General features: G+C 45.4%; 1 protein-coding gene across 1 annotated transcript in view; it reads right to left on the bottom strand.

Annotated features, from left to right (window-relative positions):
• Positions 1–2,481: 2,481 nt before the first annotated feature.
• LOC308258810 (cilia- and flagella-associated protein 337-like) overlaps positions 2,482–14,984 on the bottom strand; it is a gene marked incomplete at both ends in the record, with an annotated part of 68,947 nt that continues 56,444 nt past the window's right edge. The window contains 9 exons of the mRNA XM_080689435.1: positions 2,482–2,646; positions 4,141–4,288; positions 5,676–5,773; positions 7,847–8,040; positions 9,004–9,092; positions 9,915–9,954; positions 12,632–12,773; positions 13,037–13,095; positions 14,715–14,810. Coding sequence (XP_080545561.1) covers positions 2,482–2,646; positions 4,141–4,288; positions 5,676–5,773; positions 7,847–8,040; positions 9,004–9,092; positions 9,915–9,954; positions 12,632–12,773; positions 13,037–13,095; positions 14,715–14,810 — 1,031 coding nt within the window. The remainder of the gene's footprint in view (positions 2,647–4,140; positions 4,289–5,675; positions 5,774–7,846; positions 8,041–9,003; positions 9,093–9,914; positions 9,955–12,631; positions 12,774–13,036; positions 13,096–14,714; positions 14,811–14,984) is intronic.

Genomic DNA, 14,984 nt, shown 5'->3' with positions numbered 1-14,984 from the left:
TGCTGCCGGGCATGGTGGCACACGCTTGTAATCTCAGCACTTAAGAGGCTGAGACAGGAGGATCTCACAGGTTCAAAGCTGGACTTAGCTACTGAGTGAGGCTCTCAGCAACTTAGTGAAACTCTGTTTCCAAATAAAATATAAAATAGGTCTGGGAGTATAGCCCAGAGGTAGAAAAGTCCCTGGGTTCCACCCCCAGCACCACCAAAACAAAACAAAATAACAAACTTTTGCTGGCCTCCGAGACCCACTGGAAAAATCTAGAGGAGTAATTTAATCATAAACTTAAAGGAAAATAAGTCGACAATTATAAAAGACAGCATGCAAGGGCTGAGTGGAAGCACCTGAGCACAGGCAGCCTCGCTTTGACAGTGTTTCTGAAAGTGTGTTCCTTGGTGTGTTCCTAATCCCACAAGGCGCACCCTGGGTTTTCTGGCCAAATAAGTTAGGGAAAGTGTTCCTTTTCTGATGGTTTCCCAGGTACTTGAAGACATAAAGAGTTTAGAGAAGTACTGAGGCAAATAAACCCACTGAAATATCCTTAATCCAGTAGATCTCAAACTCATCTCTCCAGAGACCCCCACTCCTACCCACTCACCCCAGTTTGATTCAGGGAACTAAGGGTAATGGTTGGACCTTGTCCCTGGCCTGTTTTGATGGACATGAGGGCGGGTGAGAAAGCAGGATGGTGGCAGCTGGGAGGTTGTAGGAGGGAGTGGAAGGGGGGCAGAAAGAGGAAGATGTCAGGCATTTCACTACATGGCCCCATTTTCTTCTTTCAAGGCCAGGCCAATCGTAACCTGCATCTGGTGGTACCTAGAATTCTGCGTGGCATGGTTTATAGAGGTGGGGCTTGTTTTGAACCCCACTGGCTCCCTCAAGGGACCAGTTGGAGGGACAATGCCCTCTGCAAAATGGCATCCACACAGCTCTCTCAGCTGAAGATATTAGAATAGCCGGCTGTGGCCAGAACAGAGCTCTCCATACCATGGGGCACAAGTAAGGATTTCAAAGGACAGTGCTTCGGCAAGCAGAGAAACCTGCAGGCTAGGGGTTAATGAGAAGTGGGGTGGGGGAGTTAAGCGACTGTTTAGCAGGCATGAAGATTGGTAGCAGAACACGTCCCCCTTTAATGGCTGAAGAAATTAAGGCTCGAGGAACAAAGTGGTGTGCTCAGCCCATCAGCAAGTTGGCGGCAGTACTGGGGCCAGATCTCTGGAGCCCAGATTCAGCAGAAAGGAGGGAAGCCAGGACTCAAATCCAAGCCAGATGGGAGGGAGGAAAAGAGCGAGGGAGGGAGGAAAAAGGAAAGGAAGGAAGGAAAAAAAGAAGGAAAGAAATATATCTTCTAATAACAATACTGCAGACTGGGTAAGTAATAAAGAAAATACTTATTTGGGCTCATGGTTCTGAGGCTGTGTCTGGTGGCAGCCTTCTTGCTGGCAGAATTCCACGGTGGTGCAGGGCATGGCAAAAGATAGAGTGTGTGTGTGTGTGTGTGTGTGTGTGTGTGTGTGTGTGTGTGTGTGTGTTCTGGTCTTGTTCTCTCCTCTTACAAAGCTATCAGAATCCAATCATGGGATTTCTGCCCTAATAAATTTATTGCATCCTAATCATCTCCCTTAAAGCCTCACATCTAAACACCCTAGTTGAACTCAGTTTCTATCCTCTTACCACTTTATAATAGGGATTAAATTTCAACAGATGAACCATTAGTGTACATACTCAAACCATATCCAAACCATATGAGTAAAGAAAGAAAGAAAAGGAGGGGATGGAGGGGGGCATAGTCTGATAATCTTGTGGCAATGGAGCTCAGCTGTCTAGCCTCAGGACATGAAAAGGATTGTCTGTGTACCCACCATCCTCTTTTCCCAGTAACATCGTGGTCTCCACATCTCTTAGGCTCTTTGAGGGCAGTCATATGTCTGTGTGTGTGTGTTACTGGGGACTGAAAACTGGGAGACATTTTACTTCCAAGATACACCCCCAGCCCTTTTTACTTTTTGAAACAGGGTCTCATTCAATTGCTAAGAATTTTACTAGGTTGCTGAGGCTGGCCTTGAACCTTCAATCCTCCACTCTCAGCTTCCCTAATACTGGGATTACAAGTGTGCACCATCGCCCTTGATAAGGGCAGTCATTTTTAAGGAGCCAGCCCCCCAGCCCTCAGTTACTGGCCTGAGATAGACCAGCAAGTCTTTTGGCTAGGGACTTGGAACCTACACGCACTCAGTCTCTCTGTGGAGCAAAAGCTGACACCGGCACCATGGTTGTGGCCTTGTGTCCTGTACTGTGGAGAGAACTGGTTTGGGAAGAGAAAGAGTGAGCGAGCGAGAGCACACACAGCACGAGACGACAGGTGGAAAGATAGTCTGGATGGGTCTTGTGTCCCAGGTGACAGGTTTTCCTTCAATTCTCTGAGCCAGTACATTTCCCATTTTGCCTGGGCTTGCTTAGCTTGAGCTTCCTTGCAGGTAATCACATGTCCTCGCTGATGTGCACAGGCACCCTGTGAGCACCCAGCTGGAGGTGCCAGGGGCTGGGTTCCCAGCTGGTTGAGTCAGACAAATCCTGGGGGACAATGGGGAACCTAACCATGAAGTGGGGCAGCGTGTCACTCAGACCGCTGGAAACAGACACTTGCTGAAAGTCATCACGCGGGAGTGTCACTGGGGGCTCATAACACGTGCCTGTTGAGAAGCCAGGATTCTTTGCAAGGGGGTGGTCTTTCAAGAGAGATGGAAGTCATGGGGGCCCTGGAGTGAGGAATTGGAGGAATCTGAGTGGTGAAGAGAAGCAGGGCTAGGCTCACCCCCAAGACTTTCAAGGCCGGGTATAAGTGGAGGCCCAGTATTTAAAAGGTAACAAACTGTTCAATAAATATTCAACAAATGCAGACTGTTCTATCCTCCTACCCAGACACACCAGAAGGCCCCAGAAGGCCAGTGTGGATCTGAATCCTCAGTGTCCTCATAATTCCAAGGCAAATGTGCCCTGGCTTACAGCATGTTCTGCTTCCTCCCACCACAAGGACCTCAGTGTGCACTGAGGAGTAGGTAGGTATTAAGAAGCACTGGACCAGAAGGGCCAAGAGACTTCCTAGTTTTGAAGTCTTGGATTTTTTATACCATAAAGTCTTCACTTGCAAAAACAACAGTTTTGAATTAGAAGTAGAGGCTTATAGCTCAGTGTTTAGGTCAAATTGAGATTTGAATTTTTTTTTTGTCTGTGTAATTTTAGGCAAAAACACTTAATGTCCCTGAGGGTCAGTTTTTCTCATCTGTCACATAGGGTACACCTGTTCTCTTGCTTGCTGTGGAAATTAAATGATGTTGGTGAAGAGGTAAGCATAGCACGCACCAGTCCCCGGCAGCTCTGGTCCACTGCTGTGACCTCTGAGGATGCCCTTGGGAAAGAAGAGGCTGTTGGCCATCTGATTTTATTCCCAGGCTGAAAGCTAGCATTGTGGGCATTTAAGAGCATTCACTCTGGATTCTCCTGTGTCATTTTAAAGCATCAGTGAGTCATTTAACTGCTTGGAACCTCAGTTTCCTTGTTCATAAGATGGATGATAAAATCTATTAATAGGAGTTAGGAATACATGAGAGAATGCATCTAAGCTCTTAGACAGGGTCTACGTGGCACAAAGTAAACTCCCAAACCCACAGTTTTTCAGCTATTTTTAGCCCAAAGCCTCAGTTTCTCTCCCACTGTCCCTGGCCCACTTGTAGGCAGATGTTGTCAGTATTTGAGGTTATGGAGGAGGGCTGCTTTGGGAGCCACTGGCTGCAGCAATCAGCTGTGGGCTTCCTCCACTCAATGAAATGTTGGCCTCTGAGGAGGGGAAAAAAACCTTAAATCCGATTTCTTCTCTTAAATTCAAGCTCTAATTGCTTTGGGAAGAAGCCCATGTTGGCTGAAATTATCTCTTGTATTGTTCTTCTCTGCTCCTCTTGGGCAAAGCTTAATCACAGTCAGACCTTTTGATCATACAGGGAAGAAGAATTTGCCAAAAAGAAATAAAAAACAGAACCCAGCAGCTGAGTCTCTGAGAACTCAGCTGAGGAAGCCGCTGTGGCCCTGGTGTTCCTTCTAGACAGCTCCACTCCCTTCTCTTTCCTGCCTAAGAAAATTTACAGTAAAGTCCGGGCTGATGATAGACAGATCTGGCTTCTCCCCAGGAGCCGACGGGCAGGTGACCTCATGGCACCGGAGAGTCTGGTAGATGCTGGGCCACCCTGGCTCAGGCGCTTTCTGGCAAGGCATGTTTTGTTCTGGCAGCCGCCTGGTGGAAAAGAAACAAGGAAGTGTGTGAATTCTCTGATAAACTAGGGCTGACTGCTGCCCCTTGCTTTAACCAAAACCCCAAATGGAGCAACCCAGCATGTTTCCATGAGCAAAAACATATGCAGTCTCTGGTGACCCCAGAGACCTCTGTCTCTGGCTCTTTTCTTCCTCCTGGTCCTTTATTTTTATTTATTTTGGGAGGTGGGATAGTACTGGGGATTGAATTCAGAGGCATTCTACCTCTGAGCTATACTCCCAGCCCTTTATATCTTTATTTTTTTTGGGGGGGGTACTGGGGTTCCTAGAAGCCCTTCTACCTCCGGGCTACACTCCCAGACCTATTTTTTACATTTTCATTTTGGAAACAGGGTCTCCTAAGCCAGCGCGCGCGGCTGGCTTCGAAACTGCGCGATCCTCCTGTCTCTGCCTCCCAAGCGAGGGGATTACAAGCGTGTGCCACCACGCCCGGCAGCCCTTTATATCTTGAAACAGGATCTTTCTAAGTTGCTGAGGCTGTCCTTGAGCATGCTATCTTCCTGCCCATTTCTAATCACTTTAGGAAGTCACCTATTTCTGTCCTGAAAAATCTCCCCTTCTTGGTGCTGCCATTCCCACCCTGAAACTAACTCTGCTTCAATCACATTGAACTACTTAGAGTAGTTCTCTCTCTCTCTCTCTCTCTCTCTCTCTCTCTCTCTCTCTCTCTCTCTCTCTCTCTCAGAGGAGTTACTATGGATTGAGCTCAGGGGCATTCTTCCTCCAAGTTATGCCCCAGCCCTATTTTACTTTTTATTTTGGAACAGTGTTTCACTAACTTGCTAAGAGCCTTGCTAAATTGCTAAGGGTGGCCTTGAATCTGTAATCCTCCAGTCTTGGCCTCCCAAGTATCAGGACTATAGGCATGAGTCATCAGGCCCAGTGAACTCTCTCTGTCTCTCTGTCTGTCTCTCTCTGGTACTGAAGATTGAATCCAGGCATTTTATCTCCAAGCTACATCCTTCCCCCCTCTTTTTTTTGAAACAGGGTCTCACTAAGTAGCTGAGGTTCTTATTAAGTTCCTGAGACTGTCCTTGAACCTGAGAGCCTCCTGTCTTGGCCTCCCATGTACTGGGATTACAGGCGTGCACCACCATGCCTTGTGAACCATGTCTCTTGACCACATGTATAACCAGACAAAACTGGGGGTGCTGTGGAGGGTCTTGAATTATGCAGGCAGGACATTTGACTGGTGAGACCTGAGTTGTGACCTCAGGTACACTCACAGGCTGGGTACCTTAGGGACAAGTGGCACATACAGATGACAGGACAGCCTGGCACGTCTTAGTCAGAAGGCTGCGCTATTTCAGGAGGACCCTCTTGGACCTGGGCGCTTCTTTCAGACTGACCTGCCACGGCAAAATGCAGGCCATCGCTTTAAGCCTCCTTTCATCTCCACTTCAATGATAGAACCTTCTGGAGAGGGAAGTTTGGAGGTCTTTTCAGGCTGGAAGAAGAAGGAACAGATATGAGAAGAGGAACTCATGATCACACTGGTAATGGGGAACAAGGAACACCCATTGGGTTTTCTGTGTTAGAACAAAATTCAAGCTGACTGCATCGGTAGATAACAAGAGCATTTCTCCCTGAGCTTTTACTTGATTTTCCAACTGCCAGCTCAGTGTGTTATTTTCCAGGTGAATGCTTTTCTGTATCCAGTCAGCTTATTTTAGCTTTCAGCCGTGCTTGTGTTTTATCTGCTGGTGTCCTGAAAGACTCACTACTGACATCCAGAGTCCAATCAGAGCATCAGGTTTGTGAAACAGACAGAGAAACATACAATTGGGGGGCTGGAATGAAACTTAGAGATCATCTAATCCCACCCCCGTTTTACAGCTCTGCAGAATTGGTTGCTGGGAGAGATCCCACGCGAATTAAGGTGAACTTGAGGATATAACTCAAGAAATCCTAACTGGTAAATGGTGGTGACACATTTTACAACTGTAATTTTATAGTTGAAATCTCATCGACTGGCCCAGATATACTACATAAGGGTTCGGGTTCTTGTTTTCTATGTATTTTTCTTGGAAAGAATTTAGGCTGTTTTCTGAGGTCTCTGCTGTCAAACAGGGCAGAATAATAAGCACAGAATTACCCTGTGGTTTTCTTATACAAGATCAAGGTCACTCATGAAAGCTCTGCCCAGCCTCTCCCACCCTTAGGGAGCAAGCATCCTATGTACGATAGGATACTGATCTTGTTGGACTACTTTCCTCCCCTCCTCCTCCCTCTCTCTCTCCCCTGCCCTTTCTCTCATTTTCCTCCAGCCCTGCCCTCCTGAGCTCCCCCTGCCCACCTGCACTGGAGCCTGCAGTCTGCTTTTCTTAGTTCTGCCTTAGAGCACAAAATGCAACCACAAAGGCTTCGACTCCCTCAGCACAAGCGCTCTGCTCCTTTCCTTCCTCTCTTCCCACTTCCCCCTGAGCTTTTGTTTTCCAAATTGCAGGCCTATCAAAATTAATGAAGGCATTTGTTTTCTCCCTATATTATTTTCTCCCCAAAATTACTGTGTTTCTGAGTCAGCCAACAGGGCCACATGGCACATTCTGAGCCTCCAGGGAGCTACCAGGGAGGCTTCAGACCAGACTGAGCCTGTCCTGATCTGTGCTTGCCCAGTTCCTTGATTTTCTATTTTGAACATCTTTGGGTCTCAGAGCCAGAGTCAGCGACTAGGTTATACTCTGTGATCAGTATTCCACGCAGCTGCCAAGGAAAAGCCTATGACACATGGCTTGGCTGGCAAAGCAGTGTCCTGCTTTGAGTTGTGACATAGCTGGCGAGCAATAGCTCATGAAATGACCTTCTTTTCAATTTATTAAAGGGCAAGCATTTCTTGGAAATCCATATATTTCACGGAGCTCTAAACCAAGACTGCATCGACCAGGGCTCTTTCCAAATCTCTTGCTCTGACTGACTCTCATAGGCTTGGGCATTAAGCCATCTTTTCTTCCTTTGACTTCTTAGGAGGCCTTGCTTTTTTTTTTTTTTTGTATTAGGATTGGATCCAAGGGCATTCTACCTCTGAGTCACACCCCACCCTTTTTTATTTTTTATTTTGAAGCAGGGTCTTGTTAAATTGCTGACTTCTCTAATCTGTTCTCCTCCTGTCTCAGCCTCCCAAGTATTGGGATGACAGGTATAAGCCACCCTGCCTAGTGAGGAGGCCCTGCTTTGAAATGCATCTCAGAATAGTGTGTGCTGTGGGCTGGACGTGCAGGGTCAGATGTAACAACAGACTGAGCATGGTACCGAATCTCCTTGTGTTCCAAGGCCAGGGCAGCTGGTTTTTGTTGGTCCCAAGAAGAAAAATGCTGGGAGATAGTTCCTACCACCCCACAGATAGGCAGAGATGACCTTCTTCCTGGTCCTGGTCAGCCCAAAAGCTCAGGATGGAGGAAACACACTTTCACAGCTGCATTCCTAGGCTGGGCCCTGATTCCCAGACTTCCATTGTATTCCATGCTGATCCCCCTGGAAGCTTCAAAGTCAACACAGGTGACCTGCGTGTGCCTGTACCAACCTCAGCAAGGGGCTTTTCCTCCACCAGGTTGCCCTGCTCTTTTCTTCCCACTGTACGCCCAGTGGGAGCATCTCCTTCCAGCACTGGGTGGGCAGGCATACTCTGGGGATCTGTCAGAATCTCATAGGGGACTCTTGGGTGGCTCCAGGAAGCAGAAGTAAAAATATCCCAGGGGCTACTCTGCCCAAAGGTCCCTGGAAGAAGAGAAATTAATTTAAAAAAGAATGTGTGTATGAGAGAAAGGTAACCCATCTTTAACCAGAGCAAAGTGTACTGATGGCATGGCCAGTAGGTCCCTTAATCCTGGGGAAGCCACTCTGGTCAAGCTATCTTATTCTCCTATAGTTCCATAGAAAACAGTGTCAGGGGAATTGGCCTTGGAGATGGAAGTCTAGAATACCTCCTACACAACGCATCATGTGGGTGCATAGGTTACTCAGTAACATTCTAAGAACTTGCAAGATGGATTCAAAATAATTCCAGAACTGTTTCAGGAAACATAATCTACAGAAAACTGGTCTACAATCCCCCTAGGCAGCAGGTCAGGCTATCCCGCTCACCTCGGTCCATGCAGGCCAGGCCTTCAGCTGCCACACAGATGGTCCCAGTTCTGAATCATGCAGCCCTCATGACAAGGCCGTTCCTTACCAATCTCACTGCCCTCAGTCCCACTGAGTTCTTTAGGTTCAAATGTATTGAAGAACATTTAGATTTTTCTAATTTTGAGAAAAATAAGCTGACTTTATGCTACGGACTCCCCAAATTCATACGTTTAAGCCCCAACCCCAATGCTACTCCAATGTTACTCTACTTGGAGATAAGGCCATTACAGGGGTAATTACAGATAGATTAGGTCATAAGAGTCGGTCCCTGATTGAATAGGGTTAGTGCCTTATAATAAGAGATATTTGTGCTCTCTGAAAGCCAGGAGAGGCCCTCACCAAAATCTGACCATGCTGGGAGCCTCATCTTGGACTTTCAACCTCCAGAACAGAGAAAAAAGAAATTTCTGTTCATTAAGCTCCCTGCCTATGGCATTCTGTTATGGCAGCCCTGGCAGATTAATACAATTTACCTTAGAGAATTCATGGCCCAACAGAGGGTACATTTTGGACCTTGCACTGGGCAGTAGTGGAGGCCAGGTGGATGTTCCCTACCTATGTACGCCCCATCCTTGCTCCACAGGCGCACGGTGCGGTCAAGGGAGGATGACAGCAGAATATTTTCATCCTCTATCAGCTCCAAACTAATGAGGTAAAAGGGGAGAAGAAGTTCCTCAAGGTTGCTCACATGTGAAAGGGACATGGGTTGCCGGGCGTGGTGGCGCACGTTTGTAATCCCCGCGCTTGGGAGGCTGAGATAGGAAGATTGCGCAGGTTCGAAGCCAGCCTCAGCTACTTAGTGAAGCTCTCAGCAACTTAGTGAGACCCTGTTTCCAAATAAAATATAAAATAGGTCTGGGAGTATAGCCCGGAGGTAGAAAGCCTCTGGGTTCCACCTCCAGTACCACCACCCAAAAAAAAAAAAAAAATTATATATTTCAGTACTTCTTGAATTAAAGTTGGGACATGGAAGTCAGGTTTGTCTCTGAAATCTTCTGGGAGCCATCTTTCCCCTGTATCTTCCCATTCCACGCTCCCTCCTAATTCCCCAGCTGCAGACATATCAAACAAGATATACTGGAATCCACCTTGTGGAAGATCAGTCTGAGCCAAAGAGCAAGAGGTTGGAAATAACCATCTAGCAAGAGTCTGTGTCTCTCCATTGACACTGACTCCTTTCAACCCCAATAAAATATCTTAAGCCTATTACGCTTATGAATTTGCACTGAAAACCAACTCAATTTAAATAAAACAAGCATTCATTTATAAGAAAAATGGAGATTTTTCCATCTCTTCCTTTAGTTCTGCGTGGTCAATATATGTCTTGTTTTCATCAATAGCACAACTGAAATATTGTTTTTCTCTTTTGTGCCACTCAGAGGGCTTTTGAGAAGATTGATTTGATTATAATAAAAACATTTTCATTCTTTTACAAATTCTTGCACACTCAAGAGGATGGTACTCACGATGTCACCACACTGACATGGGCCCTCCAGAAGTTCACATCTAGATTTAAAGAAAAAGCATGTCTAAGCAAGACAGGACCGGTCAGATCTCGATGTGTGTCCAGCAGCAGAGACGTACTAGTGTGGCAAGTCAATGGGTCTTGCTGCATTAATTCCACAAGTGATCATCAAGCACCTACTAGGTGTTGGGTCCCTGCCACCTCTGAAGGTTTGGGGTCTGCACAAGACCTCTAGGCTATATGATGTGCTTAGGGTTTGGTGAGTAGGCAGGGATAAACAAATAATATAAAGTGATTGCAGTACTGGAGAATCAAACCCTAGGACTCTCACATACCAGACAAGCACTCTACCACTGAGCTACATCTCCAGCCCTAGAAATGACACTTAAAACAGCCCAGTAAAAGCTACACTTGGATCGGGAATCCTCCAAAGGCCTTAGTCCTTAACTTGATGCTCTCAGGAGGTGGTGGAAACTTTAAGAAGTGGGGCTTAGTGGGAGGTTTTCGGTCACGTGGGGAGCATTCCCTCAAAAGAGATTTGGGGACACTGGTCTGTTTCTCTTCTTTCCCCCCAATTCCTGAATGACTTCGCTCCACCACGCGTGGCTGCCACAGTGTGCCACCATAGGCCCGCAGCAACCAGGTGGGTTGTGGATGGAAAGCTCCAAAACTGTAAGCAAAGAGAGAAAAGAAACCTTTCCTTTTTTTGGGGGGCGGGTGGTACTGGGGTTCCTGGAAGCCCTTCTACCTCCGGGTTACACTCCCAGACCTATTTTATATTTTTTTTATTTAGAAACAGGGTCCCCTAAGTCAGCGCATGAGGCTGGCTTCAAACCTGCGCGATCCTCCTGTCTCTGCCTCCCAAGCACAGGGATTACAAGCGTGCGCCACCACGCCCGGCTAAAACCTTTCCTTTTTTAAAGTTGATTGTCTTAGATATTTGTTACAGTAATGAAAAGCTAACACCCTACTAGTACTTGTAATAAAGCCTGATACAAAGCAGATTATTTATAAGTCTGGATTAAAAAAAAACTTTTCTACTTAAACTTCTATAGAAGAACAGGAAATAGGGAATGAGAGTATGTGCTTACTTACCTTTAAACTGGTTTTCAAGAAATATATTTTGTGAGCCAGGCATGGTGGTGTAGGCTTATAATCCTAGTACTTGGGAGACTAAAACTAAGGATGGGAGGTTAACAGCCAGCCAGTAATCTAGTGAGGCCCTTTGCAGCTTAGTAACACTCTGTTTCAAAATAAAAAATAAACTGGGCATGGTGCTATACACTTGTAGTCCCAGTTCTTGGGAGGCTGAGTCAGGAAGATCATAGATTCAAGGAAAGCCTCAGCAAATAGTAAGATTCTCATGAACCTAGTGAAATCCTGTTTCAAAATAAAAAATAAAATAAAGCTGGAAGTGTACATCAGAGGTAGAATTCCCCCAGATTAAAATAAATAAATAAATAAATAAATAAATAAATAAATAAAAATTTAAAATAAAATAATACGATTTAAAAAATAAAAATAAAATAGGGCGTATGGAGGTGTAGCTCAGAGGTAAAATGCTCCTGGGCTCACATACCTAGTACCACATACATACACACAAAAAAAGAAATATATTTGATGGAATTTATATGACTATTTGAAAATGAAGATAGAACAAGAAATACTTATTTGGAAAATTGTCTAGATACAGAAAACACTAAGTTCTAAAAATTATGTATTGGGTGTGTATGTGCCTATGTTTACTCATATACAAATCTTGTGGAAGGAAATTAAAATCTATTAATGTTCTTACTAAGGAATAGAAATGGAAGTTAGCAAAGGTAGGAGAGATTAGCAAAACAACTTCATTTTCCATTACTTCAGACTGTTTGATTTTTTTTCTAAACATGAATAGTTTTATAGTATGAAAGGGTTTTAAAATCTTAAACATATTTTTGTTACTAACAAAGCAATACATATACAGAAAAATTTAAGAAGCTTTTCAAAAAGAAGAAAATAAAAAATATTCATAACTTCTTCTATAAAGAGGCAACATTTGTTAAAAACTTGGTTTATATCTTTCCAGATTTCTAAGCTTCATATACTTCTTTGTTTTAATAAAGATAGACTTGTTATGTATTATTATTTTGTGATCTAACTTTTCATTTACAAATTTATTATGAATATTTTCCTTTGAATACATTTTCATATTTACCATCATAAGTTAATGACTAAATAATACTCCAATGTACCATACCATACCATCATGTGTTCAATCAACTCCCCTTATACTGGACATATAGGTTGTCTTTATTTTCCTTTGTCTTTCTTACAATGTAATGATATACAATATTTTAATTAAATCTTGTACACATTTCTTATTTCTTTCAGCCAAATCTTAGAGTAAAATTTCCTCTTAAATCTATCCTCTATTTATCTATATCTATCTAATCTATCATCTATCTCTATCATCTATCTCTATCTATCATCTATCATCTATTGCTCTTCAGTTACCATTTAGCAATTTACCCTCTATTTAAGACTGTACATTTGCCCATTTTTCTGCATCCCTATCAACATTGAATATTTTTATTAAAATGTTTCTGTACATAAATTTTCAAAGGATTTTAAGAGAATCCTCCCTGCCAGGTACAATTTAATTTTGCCAGCCATAATATTGCACCAAACCACCTCTGTGCTCATCATGGTGTTTAGTGTGAAGAACTCCATGCTTACTCTTGGGGGGCTTCAGCTCTGGTCCCTGCAGGCCATATTCCTTGACTTCAAAAACATGCACGAAGCCTTGCTGGTCAGCCAGGTAGGCGAGGGCATCTCCTGCTGCCACAGCGATGCTGCTGACCTGGGCTCTTCTCCTGGACTGAGACACACACACACACACACACACACACACACACACACGCCATTAAATAGGTCTGCACACAATGGCAAGTGAAATGCTGTGCTCCCTGATGCTAACGACTAGTCATTCTGACTATGTCAGCTCTTCAGCAAAGTCGTGAAGATAAATAGCTTGGGGAGGGCAGAGCTGCTCCATTAGTCAGTCTAGAGTCATGACAACAAAACAAAACCAAAAAATCAAGTTCTCAGATGGGAAGTTATCCAGCTGACTGCTCAACTTACAGGAGTGAAGTGTGCAAGGAGGCCAGCCTCGCCAAACAGCCTCCAGAAGGTGACAGAACCTGGAGGGAAGGGCAGCAGTCAGAAGGGATCCTTTGCTCTTTGCCCAGCACCTGAGCCCAGCCAGGGCTGAGTCTCTGAGCCTTTGCTGAGCCCCTGCAGTCTCGCAACCGGAGAGGGTAGTGTCTGTTTTATTTATTTATTTGTTTGGTGTGTGTGTGTGTGTGTGTGTGTGTGTGTGTGTGTGTGTGTGTAGCACTGGGGATTGAACTCAGGGGCATTCTATCTCCAAGCTACACTCTAGCCCTTTTTATTTTGAAACAGGGCCTCACTAGGGTGTTGAGTGTCTCACTACTTATTGAGGCTGTCCTCCAATCTGCCATCCTCCCATCTCAGCCTCTTGAGTACTGGGTTTATAGGCGTGCACCACCACGCCCAGCTTTGTGATCTGTGAAAATGAACAGTGTGTATTAGGGAAGGGATATTTCTTTGTGGATTCTCCTTTTGATGATGCAGCAGCCTCTCCTTTCTGAACTAACTGGGGCAGCCTTCCTGACAGAGGAGAACTCCAGCTTTGGCTGTGGAGAAAAGTATAGATTTGTGATATAGTGGTAATTAATATCTTTCAGTTTGGGGTGTGTGTGTATGTGTGTGTGTGTGTGTGTCCATGTGTGTGCACACATTTATTTAAAGACACCATGGAACTTATATAGTCCTGAGGATTCTGCTTGGTCTTTGGGTAACAATTCTTGCCTATGGTTTATAAATGGGTGTGCAAGTGGTCACCCTTTATGGAGACCTCACTCCTGTCACTCCTCTCGGGAGCTCACTGGGTCACAGACGGTGGGATCCTCCTCTTTTTCTCCCAGAGAAGAAGGGGAGCCTGGGCTCCCTCAGGTAAGACAGAGGCAATGCATGCCCAGAAAAGACGGTGGAGAGAGGGGGCATTCAAGGTCCCCAGGTGCCCATAAGGCCTGCAGCTTTGGGGCTGGGTGCTTGCAAGACATAAACAATCAAATACTCTGGGAGCAAATGCAGACAGTTCTGAGCAGCCCCCAGCCTCAGAGCAGCACAGGTGGCTGTTTTGAACTTGCAGTTGTACTTAAAATCCCAGGGCTTTGGAGCCTCACTGGAGCCCACTGTTATATTGGAATCATGTTGCTTGGTTAATGTCACCTACCTCATTAGGAAGAGGTCTGGACCCAGAAGTCTGTTCTCTAGGCCCCATTTCTTCCTTCATAAAGTGAGCAGGCCCTGTGGCTGATCTCTGAGGCCCTGCCAGCTCTCTGTTCATAGTTCTTTGTCGGTCTTCTTTTGACTTCCCTGTCTGGCTTCCTGTCCCTGGCGGCTTCCCCTGCAAGGTTCTGTTTGTATTTATTTAACCTGATTAAATGGCATCCTCTGGTCTCATGCTCCTCCCCTGCAGATGGCCTGGGGCTCAGCCTCTCCCTCAGCCAGGGAAGGAGGTGGATTGGGGTGAAAGTCTCCCAGGAGGGCTAGGGATAAAGCCCAGCACCTGGGTGTTAGCCTGGGCTCTAAAGAGCAAATAAGGCCACTGGGGAATCAGCAGAGAACACAGGGTGGTAGTGAAGCTTCAGGACCCTTCCTTGCCCAGCCTGGGCCTGAAACAGCCTTGTCATAGAAATGAGGGGTGCTGCCCAATGCAGAGCTCTGACCTCACCTTCCGGCCCGTTGGCGATGAGGGAAGCGGCCACTGGGTCCAACTTGGCCGCCCGGGTCTTCAGAAAGGCGAGGCGGGAAACACTTCGGTCTGTGCCTAGGGATGAGGGAGAGCTTTGTGGCTTGGAATAATACTGATGAACCTTTGTGGTACTTTTCCCGGTAACCACAGACTTTCATAGACATGGCGATGGATTGGCACTCCTGTTGTTGGAACAGGAGATAGAAATTTAGACAGGTTAAGAGATTTACTTAAGACATAAGATGTTCC

Source organism: Muscardinus avellanarius (genome assembly GCF_963383645.1).
Source record: "Muscardinus avellanarius genome assembly, chromosome: 2".
NCBI lineage: Eukaryota > Metazoa > Chordata > Mammalia > Rodentia > Gliridae > Muscardinus > Muscardinus avellanarius.
Note: the sequence above shows the minus strand (reverse complement) of the source record. Positions and strands in the feature narration are given on the sequence as shown.